Source organism: Rhamphochromis longiceps, linkage group LG6, assembly GCF_057381845.1.
Source record: "Rhamphochromis longiceps isolate RC_006_pf linkage group LG6, R_longiceps_female_GT1.1, whole genome shotgun sequence".
Lineage (NCBI taxonomy): Eukaryota > Metazoa > Chordata > Actinopteri > Cichliformes > Cichlidae > Rhamphochromis > Rhamphochromis longiceps.
The window spans coordinates 30,289,233-30,309,150 of NC_140562.1; the positions used below are offsets into that span (position 1 = coordinate 30,289,233).

A 19,918-nucleotide genomic window follows, 5' to 3' on the forward strand; every position below is an offset into this window, starting at 1 on the left:
AGTGCATCGACACAAAACAGAGCCAGGCAGCGAGGCAACAAGAAAGAGTGCCGACACAGCAAACAATGCTGTGACCAGGGACAGCCGGTAATGGGATAAGTGGCGGGTTGCAAATGTGTCAACTGGAGTGTGAACGCCATGTTAGGTATGCAAATGAGGAGGAAAACCTATTGGCTTGGAATGCATGGCCCATCTATTCCGCAGCCGCCAGCCACACTGATACAAGACTTGTCAGAGATGGCCTGTGGTGGTTCCAGCAGTTTACACTATAAATTCAAGTTTATGGGTTATTGATTCCACCCTAGGAAAATCAATTCAATATATCACTTGCTGTAAACTAAATGATAATAAAAATGCCCTTCTTTTCCAATATATACTTTACTGTTCCTCCACCTCCAAAGGGAATTTTTATTAACGCAGGCACCATACAGGGCAAAAATAAACAAAGCTTAGGGTGCTCATTAGCCGACTGCATAATACTGCATCTCAGTTCAGATGTGGCTGTATCTCAATAAACTACAACTACTGATGAAAACAAAAATAGAAACAAACATGGATGAGTACAGAGGGATCTGAAGGGACCGGCATTGTTGCACAGCTTTGCAGACAGTTTTCTATATGTTGTAGCTGTTTATTGTCACCAGGGGGCAGTGTCAAATTTTTTTAGAACAACCAGTTTGTGGGAGAAGAGCTAAGTGGTAACACACGAAGCGCTGAAGTGAAACACTGTACAAAGTGTCGAGTGCAGCCACTGTCTGTGCCTTTAATGCTGCTTTTCTTGCACTTCTGTCTATGTGTGGTGACTTTACTGTCATCCCCTGACACTTTTGAACAATCAGCTTTTAACCTTAGCAGCCCCGCTCAAAAGCATGCTGTCTTTATGGTCTTTTTTTTTTTTAATTATTAAGAATCATAATTAATAAAATAAACATTGTGCTGTATACTTAAAACTAACTGACACCATAAACACAACTAGAAAGCACTGAGGATCACTTTCCTATCGACTTGTATACAAAGCGACTTCTTTTTGCAGTCAACCGTCGCCTCGCTGATGACCAATAGAAAGAATGAGGTTTTTAGGCACGTCCTCAGTGGCTTCTCTTTTCAAACACGTATCCATCTGTTATAGACAGCGTATGGCACTGACACCGCTTCTACACTATCCTCTGGATATACTGCGCTGCATGAATTGATTTTCTTTTAAGAAAATCTTTTGAGCACATGCTGCTTTTTACAAACGGACTGGATAATTTATAAGCAGGTATTTAACATTATCTAATATATGACAAGTTCAAGACCAAGCTAGTCATTCTTTTAGCGTTGGAGGAGTTTAGCAGTGGAGCTTTGGCCCACTTACATCCAAAAAGATATTCACTCAATATGCTTGAGGGAAACTGCTCCAAAATCAAATTCAGTTGTCAAGTTTCAAAGTAAAATCAGAAATAAATAACACAAAAAGCCACCAAAAACATAATTATACTGATATGCCTTTTTCAAAATCCTCTTCTTCTTGTATGTTTTTATGCTCCTGCATGTTTCCTACATGTTCCTGCATGTATTTATTTATCTTGTTGATTTGGTGCACTTTCAACCAGAAAAATTGTTTTTTCCGCTTTGCACATTAAACGATGAAACGGGGCTCGTGGCAGTAATTGCATGCAGTAACTTACAGAAAAAGGACACAATTTATGGTGAATGCAAAGGCAAAAACAAAGACAAAAGTGACCCGCAGCAGAACTGAATAACATGCCAGCATGCCTGGAGTTTCTTTGAAGAAAAGTCAGGAACCCTTAAGGTTCAGAAAGGAGAAAAACCTGATTTCTGTTCCTCTGCATTTTTCTTTGTCCTTCTAGCCCTCCCTTCTCCTCCTTCCCTCCTCCCCCCTTTTTTCTAATTTTCCTGAGGACGGAGGTGCCTGCCTGCCTGGCACATGACATTGATTTCCATCAGTGCTTGGAAATAACCTCAGAGCCGTTGCCAGGGCAACCCGCATCTACCTTTTTGCATTTTTGCATATTGCCACTGAGGGTTTTTTCCTGTTTTTTTTTTTTTTTCTTTCACTGTGTCGGCCGCAGCTCGCAGTAAGCGAGGATGACAAATGCTTCCAGGTAGAGAGGCGATGGCACGGGATGGAGAAGCAGCATGAGGAGGGGGGTGTTGGAAGAGAGAAGTAGAGAGAAGCGGGTGGGTGGTGGGTGATATAAGAAGAGGGAGTGCACAGAGATGGATGGCTATGCCAGGCGAGAGCAGCCAGGGCCGTGGATACTCTGGCATGAAATGTGTGTTGGGGGAGAGGGTTATTGATGTCTCCCAGTTGGGGACTGGGGGGGGAGCCAAGAAGGAGAAGACAATAAAACACCAGAGAAATGACACCAATGGACTCCTGCCTCCTAATTAACCACATAAAGGACACGCTCAGATATTCAAAGAGAGAAAGAAGAAAAATGCATGCAGAGGGTTGGAATGAAAAGTGAGAAAAGAAAGGACAAATCAAACCAGAAAGATGCTACTTTCTTACTAGCATGAAGCATCTGCCACACCAACATCTGTATGTGGTGCAGGCCAGCACGCCACTGCCACTCACCACGTGTAAGAGACTGTCGTCGCTGTGTGTTAATATGCATATGCATGTATTGTTGTGTAGCTATCACGAGTGGCTTTCTTACTTTGGTCATCAGTTCAGCGGAGTAGAGACCGAGGCTTCCTTGTTATTTTGAGGGTTCCTTCAAATTTGTATGTGCACGGGAGCATGGGGCGTGTGAATGGATGCGTGGGGTTGGCTATCAAATCACCGAAGTGTGTCATGAGAAATGTTGATGCACACACAGAGAGAAAACGAGAGCGAGGGAGGGCGAGAGAGAGGCCAAGCTACCTACTCCGACGTTTGCCTCCTGATTTCTCTTCCCTGTATCAACAGCCCAGTCAAAGCGCAGCCAGGGGGAAAATTAATTTCTTATTACCTGATTATATTATTGGGTTTCGCTTGGAGTGTCTGTTAAATATTCTATATCAGCATTCATGCTGGGTATAGCATGGTATAGAGGACTGTATTGTAAAGAAGGGCTATGGGCCGAGCGGGGCAGGCCAGCAGCACGAGCCTGAGTTTGGGGCTGTAATCGTCTGAGACATGCCTTCTCGTCCTGGGGAATAAAGACTGGCGGTGGCAATATGCTGGCAGAAAGCAATTTGCTCGAAAGCTATTCCCTCCACCGGACACACACACCCCTGCATGTGCACACTAAGTGCAAAGCCTAGCCGAGTTTCAGTCGGGTAAAGCACTCACCATCATACACATTTTCTGGCCCTCACTTGTACACATACACAACTACAAATACGTTTTTTTTTTATTTTCATTTTTTTCAGTAAAATAAGTGTCATCCATCCAGCCCTCAAATTTGCCTTTACAGAGGATTTCAGACATGACCAGTAACTCGGTGCACTCTGGCATCTCCCCATGTTGCACAAACACTAACTGATAGTGGAATTTAGAGGTCATCACATGGAGAAAATGAAAAATAATACACAGAACACTGCAGCGGCAGCAGCCAACAGTATATAGACTAAAACAGATCGACATTTCGGGTGTAAATCAAGCTCTCATATATCCCGATAAGTCTTGGAGGAGGTACGGTAAACAAAATTGATCATTACAAAATTCATGAGGTCCAGAAATCCTAACTTGGGCCTCTTTCCTCCTGGAGGGCAATGTTATTATTTTTTACCTCATTCCTTGCAACAAATCTACACACCATGTGGCTCGAAGACTCAAGAAAAGGGCAAATTTGCATACCCTCCATAAGGAAGAAAATCTGATCATATAAATGTAAATAAGGTGAGCTTAACTTATATTTTCCTTGAGAAAAACTGTGAATTGATAACATGAGTGAGCAGCAGGCAAAGGAGCGGTGGATGGAGTGGAGAAGGTTCCAAGGTGCCTGTGGATCAGTATATATATTAATACTGGGGACCAACAGTAGGGAATTAGTTTGTTTTTGGAGGGGTTTTTGGCCTCAAATGCTACAGCTGTGGACAAACAGCACGAGGCAATGGTGCAACATCAGGAGCACAACCATGTGCCTTCTGAATGTTTTACTCTGATAGGCAGTTTTTTAATGTTGCATTATCATTTGTTCTTTAATCGGTCGAGTACTTATTCTGAAACATTAAATGTACTGTTACAAATAACACTAAATACTATATAACCCTACACTGTGCAGCAAATAAATAACTAATATACATCATTGCATTCAAAATGGTTCTTGGCTTGTGTTAAATCACAAAGCTTTGTTTCTTTGCATAACTTCTAATTGAAACTTACAGTGAGGTCAAATATTGTCTATAACCAACTGAGTAAAAAGCATCGGTCACTAAAACTGAAAACAATCAACCATAAACTACAATGACTGGCAGATAGATGGTGACAAGGGGGGCTGTAGCAGTTAGCTTTCTGCTAGGCTACAACACAACTAATTTGAGTCACTGAAGTGAACCTTTAGGGTTTTCCAATAGGTGGTAGTACCTAGTACCAGGTATTTTTTTAGCACATACTTGACCAGGGTTCGCCTTGACATCCTCCTTTGTCGTAGCGTTTATGTTGCATACAAATGACTAAAGCAGTTAATTTCACAGGCAGACAAGTAACAACCTCAAACAACCACTCACTAACCACTTTTTGCTAGGGACCGGTGGGGTGTGTGTGTGTGTGTGTGTGTGTGTGTGTGTCACCAACTCCACCTTCTGGGCAATGGCACACTGCCAAAGTGCTAGCTTTAACACCAGGCTTCATAAACCAGGATGACATCCTCTTGGTTATATCCATCTTTTATATACAATCTTTGCTTTAAACATTACTAATTCAGTTTTTGTTTAGTTTGGGTTTGGGTTTTTTTGGTGCTGCACAGTGCAACAGCCCCTTACCTACAATGTCTTCTGGACAGTATGTTGGCTCCTCCATGTTTTCCTCTCTCTGTCTTTTCCTGTGCATCTACAACTCCAGGTGTCCATGCTGTAAATTGACCTATTGATGTAGATTACTGTAGCTACTGAAACCAATATGCTTTCAATATACTAGAAAAAGGGAAAACACAGTGCCACAGTGGTTAGCACTGATACCTTATAGCAAGAAGGTCCTGGGTATGAACCTCCCAAAGACATGCAGCTAGAGGGATTAGCTTAATTGGTGATTCTAAAATGCCTGTAGATGTAAATGTGAGCATGAATGGTTGTCCGGGTGCGACCTGCCCAGGGTGCAAGCAGCCTCTTGCCCTATGGTAGCTGGCTCCAGTTAAGTATTCTCTTAACCAAGGCTAAATCACTTCACTGTTTTATCAGCTCACTATATTTATGTAAAACTACATATAAATATTTTTTTTTATCTTTTAAAGTTTTGTCTTTCTTGTCCTTAAACTATATCTAAACAAATAGAGGTTTTTTTGCTGAGAACTAGACTTCTCCAATGACTTCTCATTGAGATCAACAAAAGCATCTGACTGCTTCATTTTAGTTAATATACTGTATTTGGCTGCAAGGCACAAATGCTTCCAGACTGAATGTAATTGTGACAGAGAAAAGTTCATGGCTGAGAAGACACAAGACAAGCATTCTATTAGTCTGCTCGGGGACACGCTGCTCTGCCTACAGAGAAAATGAAAGGACAATCTCTCTGGCTGTAGGCGCACCGTGGGCTCAAATCTGATTATGTTCCCCACCTATTGTGACTCAGAATTTGATCTTTTCATTTCTGTCAAACAAACAATCTAATTTTCTTCTTATTTTGACATACAATGAAAACATTAGACGTATGCAACATACTCTAAGAGCAACACAAGAAGAAGAAAAAAAACAAAACAGGTTTGGGCTTTCATTTTCTCTCTGAGCAGTACGAGCTACAGACCAACACAATGTGATTCATATTATCTTGACCTCGAAGGGGGTTTCATTACAGTGAGACTGCGAGGATGCCAACTCGGTCAATGGTGCATGAAACTGCCTCCTTTTATTGGCATGGCATTCAATCAGCTCCTCTTGGGTATATGTCCTTGGCTTTGCAGTGGGGCCACCTATAATAGCGCTCCATGCACCTGCCCACATCTTACTACCCCTTTTAATGCCTTTCCCCCGCAACCGCACTTCCATTCCTGCATAAATATAATCAGCCCTGTCAAGAAAACCAGAACCACTTGCTCTCTTCCTCTATTGTTTCTGATGGTTTATGCAGAGCAACCAACGCTTTCTCCTCTCAATTCCTCCCCATGTCTTTGAATTCAACCAGAGCTGGCTCGATGCCAGCAGATCCTCCCCCAGCGTTCCTGCTTGCACTGTTTAACCCTACAGCATGCCCACCTGCCTATACATCACCCCTCTTTCATCTCTTGGACAACTATCACCCTCAACTAGTAATAGCAAAAGGAGAATAAAGCAGGGGAAAGATGCCGTTTAGGAATTTATCCATTCAGACTAACAGTAACAAGGATTCAGGTAATTATTCATGCAACTGTAGGTTTGTTGCAATCATTGTAAGGCCAAACTGAAGAACTATAACTGTAGGTCTAGGTGACTTCTGTCACAGCAACAACTTATTTCTCTGAAAAGCTGAAAATGTTCTGGGGAAGCAACGTTTTGTCTGTCACCCAGTCCACAGGGAACAGTCTATCTGCCACAGAGTGGAGGGATGGCCACACGACAAGCCATTTTATTACACAGACACCGGGTTTACTGTTTTCTCGCAGCAGCCTGGCAGCGGTTGGTGGAAATACAACTGACTTGGCATGCCAAAGTACCTTGAAGGCTGGTCTATATTTCATTGTCAATTGCTTTGGTTATCATGCAGTGTGCATTCATTCACATTCTGCATCAGTGTGAGCTTTAAATTATGTGCCAGTCAGTCAGCCCCATTAAACCCCAAAGCAGTCCCTGGGCAGCCCTTTCGTCTCCTCTATTTTTTCCCCACTGCAGCACTAAACAGCAGCTCCCACAACACTGACTCCAGCTAAACAACCTTTGCATCCCTGGAGAGGTATACTTTTTCTTGTCTCATCTACACTGGTGACTTTAATGAAATGTGCAGCTGTCTTTAAATCAAAACACGACCAATTTGCATACGGACCGGGACGGGACAGTGGACACTCCCCTCCGTCCTGACCACGTCAGAGCTGGCTGCGATCTAAGCAGATGAGCACTCTGATGTCTGAGCAGTATGAAGGAGACAGCGAGGAGGGGTTGGAGGAGGAGGAGCAGGAGACATAGAAGGTGTGGATGGGGGGTGAGGGGAGGGAGAGGTGGAGTAGGAGGGGCGGGAACATGGCTGGAAACAAGAAAAATCTAAATTAAACAAACAGATGGATGTGGCACATTTGCATACATCAACAATAAACAGGGGTACTATGCTTCATGTCCAGCAGGGCTCAAGGGTAAACCGGGCAGAGGATTACAGAGAGCGCTGGTCTGTGTACACGTATTTGTTTTGGTGTAAATAAGTTTGCCGAATCTAAAGGTGCTGATTAGCCCGGGGTGAGCTGGATGCCACGCAAAACAACTGTCAGCATGCACAGCTTTAATAAATGCAAACGAACAGCGAATTAATTACCGGCAAATTACCTTGCATCGATTACTCTGAAGGCGCTGCGGAGCGAAGCAGGGGATGTGGGAGCTGGGCAACGGGTAGCAGCCTTTTGTTTTGGGTGTTTTGCGGCTGAGGACTGAGGAACAGGCAGAAATAAGAGAGTTCTCTCCTGTTGTGTGTGTGTGTGTGTGTGTGTGTGTGTGTGTGTGTGTGTGTGTGTGTGTGTGTATAAGTAGCTGTGAAGGAGACTGGCTGAGGAAAGATGTGTGTGTGTGTGTGTGTGTGTGTGTGTGTGTGTGTGTGTGTGTGTGTGTGTGTGTGTGTGTGTGTGTGTGTGTGTGTGTGTGTGTGTGATTTTGGGACTGAGACAAGCAAGCAAAGTAGCCACTAGTGCCTCACCAGTGCAGACGGGCGTTGGCTCGCTCAATGACAAACTTACCAGGCAGATGGTAAACTGGCTGAGTGGAAGTCTATGTGGTTGGCGTGCTGGTTGTCTGGCTAGACCGGTGGCTCATTGGCTGTCTGGCTGGAAGAACTCTGCCTGGTAACGACGGAGCCAGTGAAGGAACAAGGAAGCCTGTGTTTTTGAACCCTGCTTTTCTTCTCTCTGTTCCTTCTCTAAATCTGGCTTTGACTCTTCTTTGTTATTTAGTATTTGTTTACACACAAAAGTATATCCTGTCGTGTGGAAAAGGCGGAACGGTGTCTTATCTTTGTTGTTAAATGATCAACATGCAACGTAACCCACCTGTCTGTGTTCCTACCAACGGGCACTAGTGATGTGCCGCATTAGAGCAGTATGGCTGTGGATGAAGTGCAGTGATATATTAGGTGATATGATCCAGCTGAGACACATTATGTACCTGCTCTTAGAGTTGGTGGGAGTTTCTATATTTCTAAAGCACTGTGATGGAGGGGAGTCTGGCTGCCATTTGCTTTATCAGAATTAATCAGTTCAGAGTTACAGTGAAGCCTTTTTTTTTTTTCATCCCTCTGAAAGAGCTCTCAATTATTATCCAGCCTCACTGAAAAAAAGGCACACATTCATACCTTGTCAAACTCCAGCTGCCCCATCACCGCCGTCAATCCAGCCGACACTTCATCAGTGAGGCACAAGCCCAGCCGGCCACCTGCAGATGGGCCGCTCGCTGACTGAGAGAAAGCAGGAAAACATATTTCACCATCACTTGCTGTCAAATTTAAACACACATCAGATCTGCTTTGGTTGATCTTACATAGCTTCAAACGATGCCGTGTAGCTAGTGTTGTCGAAAGCCTAATTAATTCAGGCCTCCCACAGCTTTACAATGTGACACTACACGTTGGCTCGTTGCCTGAACTGAGCATTGGTTGTCTGCAAAAACACAATGTAACTCAATATGTGTTGCATCAGCTATCCGCGGAAAATACTCAGAAACATAAAGCAGCCCCAGGGGCTGTCTCTGCTGTTCTTGTGACTTATTTGTTAGGAAACAAAGCCTGTGATGAGCGATGGCGGTGATGATGATGATGATGATGATGATGAGTCGGAAGTCTTTCTGAAGTGCTGAGCAGGACGTTTCCAGCAATCAGTGCCAGCAATGAGCTTTGTTTGTTCAGATGATCAGAAACATCCTGAGCTGCCATTCAGTAAAGACTGTGGTAAGCTCCTGACACCAGATAACAAACGAACAGATGAAGGCACGAGGGCAGTCCAGAATCTATACATTTCAGTATAGATTCAGTAAATATGGTTAGTATATTGCAGTTATGGGGTGGCTGTAGCTCAGAAGGTAGAGCAGGTCATCTACTGATCGTAAGGTTAGTGGTTCGATCCCTGGCTCCAGTCTACATGTTAGGTAGAAACAGTACTTGTGTGATTGGATGAATGTGGCATGTTGTATAGAGCACTTTGAATACTCCAGGAGAGTAGAAAAGTGCTATATAAGAATCAGTCCATTTACCAATACTTATTCAAAATCATAATATACATTTCTACTAAAACAGACATTACATTAAATGAGAAATGCAGACCGGCAAGTAACAGGGAGCAATAAGGATATCCTCAGCTAAGCATTTTATATAATAGTACAATACAATACAAATAAGTAGAGCAAAGTCAGGTTTTATAAATTCCCCACGGATACAGAAACAAAAACAAAACAACCTTGTAAGCTGGATGTGTAAAAGTGAGTTGACTTACCTATCCATTCACTAATCTCTCAGTTTAGTTTTATTCTTTATTTTTACCAGGACCATGCATAAGAAAAGTGACTCTCATAACAACAACATTTGCTACTACCTAATTTCAGACCCTAGGCAGGCACAGCATTTCACAAAGCTAGGTCGCTGGATAACCCTCGTGCAGCCAGTTAGCATAATTGAAATGACACAGATAAATATATATATTTCTGTTTTGTACAAAGCTTATGTATTTTGGTTCAAATGATCCTTATATCAGTGTATGAAATAGTCTAATCACAAACAGTACAGCAGAAGTCTACTTTTATTTATGTCTGTTGCACATACAATGGCGCAAATGTATAAATTAGATGGTTGGCAAAACTTAAGATGGAAAAGAGAAATAAATAAAAACATACCTGATGCAGAAACTCCCTTTTTTCTTTTTTTCAGTGACAAGACTTCAGATGAAATTCCTCCCTCTCCTCCCACATCCTGCCACTCTTCCTCTCAACCTCCGAACCAACCAGGCCACAACAGTGTTTCGGTCATTATTAACACCATGTTTTCGTCATCTTACTCATATTTTGAAAAGAAGTTGGCAAAAGTTTTAATCCACCTGCACCAAACTGCATTAGCAACATTCAGTTTCTCTTGTCATTAGTGCCAACAGCTAACCGTGCTAACGTTGGGTTTGCCTGCTAGCGGCACTCCTGCAGTAATGCAGTGGGAGAGGAGGGCAGCTGTCCTCCTGTCTCCAAGGCTGTCATACAAACATTGCTGGAGAACTGCACCTATCAATAGCCACAAAGGAGAAAAACAGCTGTGTGCAGCAGCAGCACTTTGGTAATGTGTTTGCACTATACAATATAAAATATGTATCATGGACCTCATTGGATATTGATAATTTCCACTCCCAAAAGAGCAGAGACAGGCCTTTTTTTGCTTGTTTATGCTGGTGAATTTGAGATCAAAACACAAAACAGTGATAAAAACCTACTTTGATTTCATAATATTTATTATAGGCACACAGAACATGTAAGATATATCTCATAAAAATATCCCAAACTTGAATGTACGGTATATATCCTAAAGTATCATCAGCACAGTGAAATGATTGGTTCCTTTCCATTAACATATATTGCTCTGTGTGTTATGTTTTCATGCTGGTTTCTTAATCCTGATGAAGGCCATGTGGTGAAACATATCAGCTTGTTAAAGTGCAGATGCTTCTAGCAAGGCACTTGGCATTGCCAAGTTGTTTATATCTTTGGCTTAGACAGTCTATTTCTGTGACATAAAATAACCAGCTTGGCTTCACAGCAAATCTGCTCTGGTGTCATTAAATGTAAACACTCTGCTTTACACTTGCTTAGTAACTGCTGCTTAGTGATTCTGAAAGTTTAGTTTTAGGCAGTCTGTGAAAGGCCACCTCTTGCCCACTTTATTGCTCTGATGTACGATTTCCATTGGAACGGCTAACTGTAGGAGACGAACGGCAGCAGTGAGAAAGTACAGATGTCAGTTTACATGCACCAATAAATTGGTCTGCCTCTGCTAGCCAGTGAATCTGGCACTGTCATAGCAGTGTCAGAGATGTCATTATCACTCACCTTCATGGCTCTGGGTGGCTGACAGGGAAACTGTTTAGACAGAGGTGTCAAAGTTACGCGAGTTTTCAGTAGATACTGATCTTTCTGCAAATTTCATTGTCTCTCACCTTCACATTTGTCATTTGTCACCAGAGCGGCGTCGTCCTCGGCAAAGAGGACTTTCAAACCGAGGACTGAATCTAACACAAGAGACGGCTGCAAAAGCACCAGCAGGAGCTGGAACGTGTGAAAGGATGACAATGACCTTCGACAAGCAATGGTGTCAACACGTTACAATCGACAGAATAGTTGAGAAAGTGTGAAAGGAGGTGTAAATGAAAAGCCCTATTAAACCGGTGCTATGTGGGCATGGTGTGATGCCGCTGCAAAGACATATTTCCTCTCAGTTGGATTTGTTTTGTGAATGCGGTGCTTGATGGTCAGTATATTACATGATTGAAGGCTATTAGGAACTGCACTCAGAAAAGGAAATTATTTCTTTTTGTCAGTACCTTTATCATAACATCACAATGACTGACTCGGCTCAGAAAGCATATGTGCGACCTGGTGTGCTTTATATCCACCAGAAAAAAGTTAGTCATTTAGAGATTACTTCATTAACAACACTCAGTGTCATTTCTTCAATTTAAATAGAGTTTTTTGATTTTTTTATTCTTGCTTTGCACAGTTTGATAAGTGAAAAACAGTAACAACAGTACAACAATATAACAATATAGTTAGTGATATATTTAACTCTGACTTCAGAACTGCCGCAGGGTCAACAAGGTGCCAGAAATATTCTTCAGAGATTTTGATTCATAGTCACGTGACATCACCTCGTGGTTACTGCAGATTTGGCTGCACATCCATAATATAAATCTCTTGTCCCAACACATCCCAAAGCTGGATTGAGGTCTGGTGACTGTGGAGGCCATTTGAGTACAGTGAACTCGTTATCATGTTCAAAACCAGTTTAAGATGGCTTGAGCTTTGTGATGTGGTGTCTTATCCTGCTGGAAGCAGCCATCAAAAGATGGATACACTGTGGTTGCAAAGGGATGATTAGCAACAAAACTCAGGCTGTGGCTTTAGACAATGCTCATTATTTTTGCCCTAAAGGTCTAAAGTGTACTAAGAAAATACCTCCCACACCATTACACCACCACAACCCCGAACCACTGATACAAGATAGGCTGGATTCATGCTTTCATGTTGCTTATGTCAAATTCTGACCCTACCATCAGTGTCGTAGCAGAAATCAAGACTCATGAGACCAAGCAAACTTTTTCCATCTCCTTATGTCCAATTTTGATGGGCCCATGTGAAATGCAGCTTTAGTTTCCAGTTCTTAGCTGACAGAAATGTTACCCAGGGTGGTCTGCTACCGAAGGCCATCTGCTTCAAAGGTTTAGAGATGCTCTACTGCTTGCCTTGGTTCTATCAGCTCAAAGTAGCCTGGTTGATCTTGAGTTAACAACGTATTATTGATAGGGATTACAAAGAAAGTGCATATTTCTCCTATACTGGCATCTCCCCTCTTCTTCTCTTGGCTCCCTGTTAAATTCAGAATTGAATTCAAAATCCTTCTGCTCACATATTAGGACTTGACTTATGAGGCTCCATCTTATCCTAAAAATCTCATCGTACCATATCACCCCAATAGAGCACTTCGCTCTCAGACTGCTGGCTTACTTGTGCTTCCTGAGGGGATTTAAAAGTAAAATGAGAAGCAGCTTTCAGGCTCCTCTTCTGTGGAACCAGTTCCCAGTTTGGATTCAGGAGACAGACACCCTCTCTACTTTTAAGATTAGGCTCAAAACTTTCAATTCTGATAAAGCTTAAAGTTATGGCTCGATCGGATTACCCCGAGTCCTCACTTTGTTACACACCATTAGGCCTTGGCTGCTGGGGGCTTCTCATGATGCCCTGAGTGTTTCATCTTCACTCAACGATCACTTCAGATCGCTGCCCCACCCTGACTCTGGAGGTCTGTTCCTGCCTTCCTAAATGGGAGTTTTTCCCTTCCCACTGTCGCCAAGTTCTTGCTCTTACGGGATCACCTGATTGTTGGGATTTCTTTCTATAATTATGAATGGGGATTATGCACCATATAAATAAATAAAACTGAACTGAATTAAACGGCTGTACCCAAAATAAGTTTTGCTCAATTAACGTTTGACTTTCATTTAACTGATTGGGGGGAAAAAGATCTGCCTTCAAAAACCAGGTATATGAGGTGTAGTCTTAAATATGAAAAAAGGAGTACCGTAATTGTCGGGCTATAAGCCGCTACTTTTTGCACAAGCTTTGAACCCTGTGGCTTTTAGTCAGGTGCGGCTAATGTATGTACAAAACAGGATTTTCCCCTGATTTTAGCTTGTGCGGCTAATATTCAGGTGCGCTTTGTAGTCCGGGAAATACGGTAAACTGAAATTAGAATTTTTGAAATGATTATCCTTTTAACCGTAGGCGGTAAGTGATGAGATACTAGCATGCTGTGAGGAGTGTAAACACTGTGAGGACTGGGCCATTCATTTCATTTTTGAAAAGCAAAGTAAAAAATGACCTCTACCCTTCTTCATTTGTACATTTTGGAGAAAAAAAAAACAACTATTAAACAATAAAAATATCAATCTTTATTCTTTGAGATAGCATATCAAAGATAAACCTTGATCTATAATACCATGACAAATTACACAAGAACTATACAACGGTAAACAGTGTAACCCAATAACTTTCTCTTGATAAACAATAGTTTTGTTTTTCTTTTCTTTACTCTTAAGTAATGAAAATATCTTTGACTTCAATTATACTGTTGACTCTCTTTTGGAAATTAGAATGGTATATTTAGATGTAGTCTCTATAAAATATCCCATGAGCTTTTAAAAATACTTTTCCCCCCCAAAGAATATAATCACGTGATGTATATCATATGATATGACAAGCAACATTTAGAGGTATCATTTCAGGCTTTTAGGTACAAATTGTTCTGCCACAACTGCGAGGGACATCTGCCTCTGATGAAATGATGTAAGCTTGCAATGTAAAAGTCACCGTCTTCCCATTATTTGTTGGCATGACTGATTGTAAATAATAAAATTCAATGTACAAAATGATCAATTCTTGGAAAGTTACTGGTTGCCAGGTACGGTAAAGTCTCACAAACAGCGTACAAAATACTGCATGATACAAAAAACCCAAACATATTCTAAATCTAAATTATCATCACTGGTTAAGACCTGCAACAAACCGGAAGCCAACAGCTGGAATCAACGATGAATTAAAGTGATTACATTAAACACACACATAAATACCTATTGATAAAATCAGATCTATACTGTATACTGTATGTGCTTCTCTTTAGAAAAGAAAATGGACTTTTATTTGGTCAGAAAAAAAAGGACAAAACGGCTGCATGGGATAACAGTTGCACCCCCATCTTACACAATAAAATTAGAACATTAGCAATTAAAATACAACAGTAAAAGAGTAATGCAAAATGACTGTATTACACAACATTGGCATTATATGGAAAGAGACAATATTGTTTGGCAAAAAAAGGGGGGAGGGTTTTAAAAAACATCCTAAAAACACTGGAAAATTACAAGACTCGTTGTTTCCAAAAGCTACTCCACACTGCTACCGCTTGTCTGTTTAATTCTACAATGCGGAGGTGTCAACAATATCTTTACTTTCTCTGTAACACTATAAGCCTAACCTACATATCCCTACTTAACCCTAGCGACTATACAATACTATACACCACAACACAAGTCTTACTGGGTCAGTGGCACTAAGTTAGGTGTAGTTTAGAGCTAATCTACTGGCATCTCAAAAGCTCTACTGTACTCTGCAACATGACATTTCTCCTCATCCGTGCAGCCTTGGCTCGCCAACACTTCTGTCGACCCATAATTTCGATTATCTGTGTGTGTGGATGACTTCTGTGGATTTCTGTAAACAATCCTGAATGTAGATTGGACTTGACAGTTATCATGACGGGAAAACGAACTAAAAGAAAGTAAGAAAGAAATAGATCACTGTATGATATTGTGGCCCACAGCGAGGATGTGATTTTGCTTTCAACTGTAATGATGTAAAAAGATGAGAAAACAGCTCCATGGATGGAAAAATGTAGGAATTTACTCTCCGCTCTGTTTCTTGTAACTTCCTGATAAATTAAAAGATGTAGTTAGGTAGTCCTTCTTGGTAATAAAAATGATCTTCACAGCATGAATGCGTGTGTGTTTGTGTACATCTGGGCTTGTTTTTGTAAACAGAATATATGCAAGAGAGTGTACGCTTTGTGCCAAGCTGTGTCCTGATATCATAAATTGGCAATTTGGCTCCACATTAGACCCTCTACATCTCGTGGGACAAGGCTTCGTGCTGAGCAGCGACTCCGTTTGGCTGCGGGGTGGCAGGCTGCTCCTCGGGCTGGCCATTGGCCTTTGGCTGAACAGCAGGATGGTCAGGCGGGTTAGAGGTGAAAAGGATGTTGGATTCATTTAACCGGCGAACACGATATGTCTCATAGTGGATGCTGCATGTGATGTCTTTGATGTTCTGCATATGTGTCCTGAAAACAAGACGAAGAAGAGAGTATTACATCTAATGAGAAAATACCGCAAAGCAAGCTTAACAGGAAATGCCTACAACAGGTATCACTCTATATTTATGGTCATGTGTTGTGGAAACAATCGCATGTATTTGCATACTGTGTGCGAGGAGTCAGTCCTACACTAACAAGCTTAAATGCACAGATTCATTGGAAGAACCTGAGTAGAAATGCCTGCTCTACCACTGTCTAGGGAAGCACTCAAAACATCAAAAGGAATTTCATTGGTATTGATTTCAGTCGGAAATTGAAGCTTTATAGAATCACTCCTGTCTCCAATTCATTTCAGCACATCTAAAAGACAGAGTGAGCTCTGATTTAGCAAAATGGTGAACCTGTAGCTGGGTTTTTATTCAAATCACACTATACCCCTAAAAAACAAAAACATTAAAATAAATGTAGAAGTGTGATGGATGCTCACCTGATTAGGAGATCTCGGAGATAAGCAAACTCACAGTGTGCAATGTTCTCAACTGCAAAGAGAGAAAGAGCAAATCGCTGAGACTAAATTCACAAAACAATCCCAAATCCTTTCCAATCCTGCTTTCTTGCAATTCCTTAAAAAGGTCACAAGATGGCAGTGCCGTTCACAATCCAGTTGAAGGGCGTCCTCTAACATGACATCTACAGCAATTTTCTTAAGCCATGATAACTCCCTCCTCCACTTTCCAGCAATTTAACACATCAGAGCTCTTCACTGTATTGGAGAACTTTAAGTAAGACGTTTTAACAAATTCCCTATGACAAGCTTGTGGTGCCTTTAGTAGGCCTAACATGTTTGAATTATAGATTATGTCTAGTGAAAATGAAGTAAAGGAGGCTACTACTTAAGTAAAGCTTTGAAATCCAGGGCAGGAAATTTAATTCTCTTTGAAAGTGGGAGAGTGGAATAACTGCTGGGCCTGTGAGCGCTGATTAACGGCATCAAGGGAACAAGATACCAACTTGTAACGAGCTGAATTGCTGGTGTCTAGACGCTCTACTCCTCAACTAGCAGTGAGGAGCTGTTATATCAATCGATATGTATGTCTAATATACCCGTTACCAACACAGCCCCTGAAAATAAACAGTATTTTCAGTGCTTGTGATAGTATAGAGACTTAGTCCTCCTCTGAGGCTTAATTTATGATGATGGTGCCGGCATGTCCGGGAGCTTTCTCTCCCTTTCTTTTCCCTGTTCCCGCTCTCTTACTACTTGGCTTAACCAGAACTGAGCCACTGTTCTCTTAGCCAGACAAGACTGCATTTGTCCTGAAATTCTTGTACTCTATCTCCCTCACCTTGTGGTTCTACAGAATTCATTTGTAAGCTTTCGTATGAGTAGACTGGACATCTTCAGAATGTAAAATTGAAAGGTTAAAAGTCCAAAGTACCATGTTTTGAGGAGGAAGAAAAGTCTGCATGCACCTCTGAATATAAAGCAGGTTTATACACTAGAAGTACAAAGTCAAACCTGAAAGTATTGGGATACCGTGCGACATGTACATTAAAAACAGAATGCAATGATTGCAATTTCATAAACCTATATTGTATTTATCATAAAACATTTAATGTTTAAACTAAGAAAATGTACCACCAAGGTCCAAACTCAGGTCAGTTTGAATTTGATGGCAAAATGTTTCATAAAAGATGAGGAAGTGCTGTGTTTACAGCTGTAAACATCTGGGAGCTGAGAAGAGCAGCTGCTGGACTTTTGGGGGAGGAATGTTGTCCCATTTTAGTCTGATAAATTATTATAGCTGCTCAACAGTCTTGGGTTGTCTTTGTCATATTTTTGCTTTATGATGTTTTGGTGAAAGGTCTGGATTACAGGCAGGCTAGTTCAGCACCCAGACTCTTCTACTACAGAACCAGTGCTTACAATAGATCCAGTATGTGATTTAGCATCGTCTTGCTGAAATATCCAAGGTCTTCCCTGAAAAAGAGGTCATCTCAGTGAAGCGTATGTTGCTCTAGACCCTGTATTTACTTTGCAGCACTGATGATGCCATTCATGATGTGCAAGCTGCCAATTCCACAGCCACTAATGCACCCCGACACCATCAGAGATGCAGGCTTTTGAACTGAGAGCTGATGAACAAGCCAGATGGGCCCTCTGTTTTAGTCTGGAGCACATGGTGTTTTCAAAAAATAATTTCAACTTTTGATCCGTCTGACCACCGAACGGTTTCCCACTTTGCCTCAGTCCATTTTAAGTGATTTTAAATATTCAAAGTCATTGCAATTATTATTCATTAATAATTTATATCCACTGTTCTGAAATGATTCTACAATGTATAGACAGCTTTTTGCAGGTTGAACCCATCCATCCATTTTTTATACCCAGTCATGTTACTGACCCGATGCCAGTTGATCTCAGTTAATCTAAAATGTTCCTCCAGCTGTTTCCTCTTAGTACAACTTACTTTTCCAGCCTTTTGTTGCTCCGTCCATACTTTTTTCTTCAGTTGCTACCATCACATTCAAAATGAGCATGAGTCTCTCAGTTTAAACATTTGATATGTTTTCTATGTGCTATTGAATAAAATACAGGTTTACAAATCACTGCATTTTGTTTATTTGCATTTGAATCCTTATCTTTGAAATCATTTTTTTATTTTTATCCCAGTGTTTTCTGCTCGAAGCGTCACGCCAAGTCTTGCATGCTACCATACTGTTTAGATACTTGTGTGATTGAAATGCTCTTATTTATCTGAACATTTGTTGTGTTTCAGACACAGTATTTCAAGGTCATATTTCATAGTGAACACTGGGCGTTTCCCCAGCTACACTGAATCACAAAACAAACATAGTCTGAGTCATTTACATTTATCATTTACATGATATTAAATAGCTTGAGGGGGTTTTTTGGTGAATGATTTATACATTACAATGCATTTATAGGACAGCAAATGAACTAGATGCTCTGCAAGGACTGTGCTGAAGGGTGTCCTTAGCAGGAGACACTATTAAACAGTGATAGGTCCCTGCTGAGCTATCCTTCCGTTGGCTTTTTGTCTTTTTGCTACGTGTCCAGAGAGATGTCCTCGCTCTTTCTCCATCTCTACACACACACTTGCACAATTGTGAGTAATGCAAGTACAGTTACTTGCTAAGAACCTCTTTGGCACTGTGAGCGTGCAGCACCGGCCAACAAATGTAAACCACATCACAGAAGTTATTGCATGCAAGTGTGTCTGTGAGACAGTGTGCGTGTGTTTTATGTTTCTTCCTGTAATCTCAAAGGACATAGAAAGTGTCTGCAAATCTTTTCCTCCTGTCTCCTACGTCTCCCAAGTTACAGACTCAGAGAAACTTATATAAACAAGGATTCAAACAGCAGATGGTTAAACTAGCTGGCCACGTTTTCAAGCAGCAGTCTCTAACTTTCCACATGCTGAAAGTTCACCAAAATCAGTCTGCTGGTTTTGCTGGTCATTTTGCCACCACAAATACCAGCATGAGCAAGGTGAGACAACTCAACTGTAGTTAGTAACTGCATGCTGCTGTATTATTTATTGGGTGAAGTCAGATGGCTTTGGCACTGTCGTCTGGACAGGTGCGACCCAGTCATGAGTACAGGAAATGGGCCGTTTTAACGTTTGACCAGATGGACATTATAACATTATTAGGCCAAGCCAAGTATTTTTTTAACTGCTTTGCTGGAGCAATTAGTGGCACTGGCAGTGACAGCTACATGTCGACATGGCCGATCTACATCGAGACAGTAAATAAATGATCACATTGTTCTACCTTGTTATTCATTTTCTATTATCTGGCAGGGAAACTAACCAGCTGTGGTGTTTTATTTGCAAGTGTGTATTACCCTCTATGGTGCCCCACTTTGTTTTCCTTCCCAGAATCCTCTTTCCGTTCACCTGGTACTCCTGGTCGCTGCCCACCACAGCAAAAGGGGTCATCTCCTGTTGAGTGCACACATGCAAACATGAAGAGAAAACGCTGAAGTGTTTGCACCGATTGATTTTCAGGTCATGTTTGACTTGTTGC

General features: G+C 41.5%; 2 protein-coding genes across 5 annotated transcripts in view; both read right to left on the minus strand.

Moving 5' to 3' along the window:
* tnrc6c2 (trinucleotide repeat containing adaptor 6C2) overlaps positions 1 to 10,402 on the minus strand; it is a 145,163-nt gene extending 134,761 nt beyond the window's left edge. Inside the window, exons 1-2 of the mRNA XM_085410183.1 lie at positions 10,141 to 10,402; positions 8,612 to 8,713 (exon numbers count right to left, since the gene is read on the minus strand). The gene's annotated coding sequence lies outside the window, so the exon portion shown is untranslated. The remainder of the gene's footprint in view (positions 1 to 8,611; positions 8,714 to 10,140) is intronic.
* A 3,524-nt stretch (positions 10,403 to 13,926) lies between these two features.
* The window catches only part of LOC146668281 (septin-9-like), a 70,119-nt gene continuing 64,127 nt past the window's right edge, over positions 13,927 to 19,918 (minus strand). For all 4 annotated transcript variants that reach the window (XM_085410188.1, XM_085410189.1, XM_085410187.1 and 1 more), the window contains 3 exons: positions 19,737 to 19,833; positions 16,353 to 16,404; positions 13,927 to 15,892 (listed from right to left, as the gene is read on the minus strand). In XM_085410188.1, coding sequence (XP_085266314.1) covers positions 15,676 to 15,892; positions 16,353 to 16,404; positions 19,737 to 19,833 — 366 coding nt within the window. In that variant the 3' untranslated portion in view covers positions 13,927 to 15,675. The remainder of the gene's footprint in view (positions 15,893 to 16,352; positions 16,405 to 19,736; positions 19,834 to 19,918) is intronic.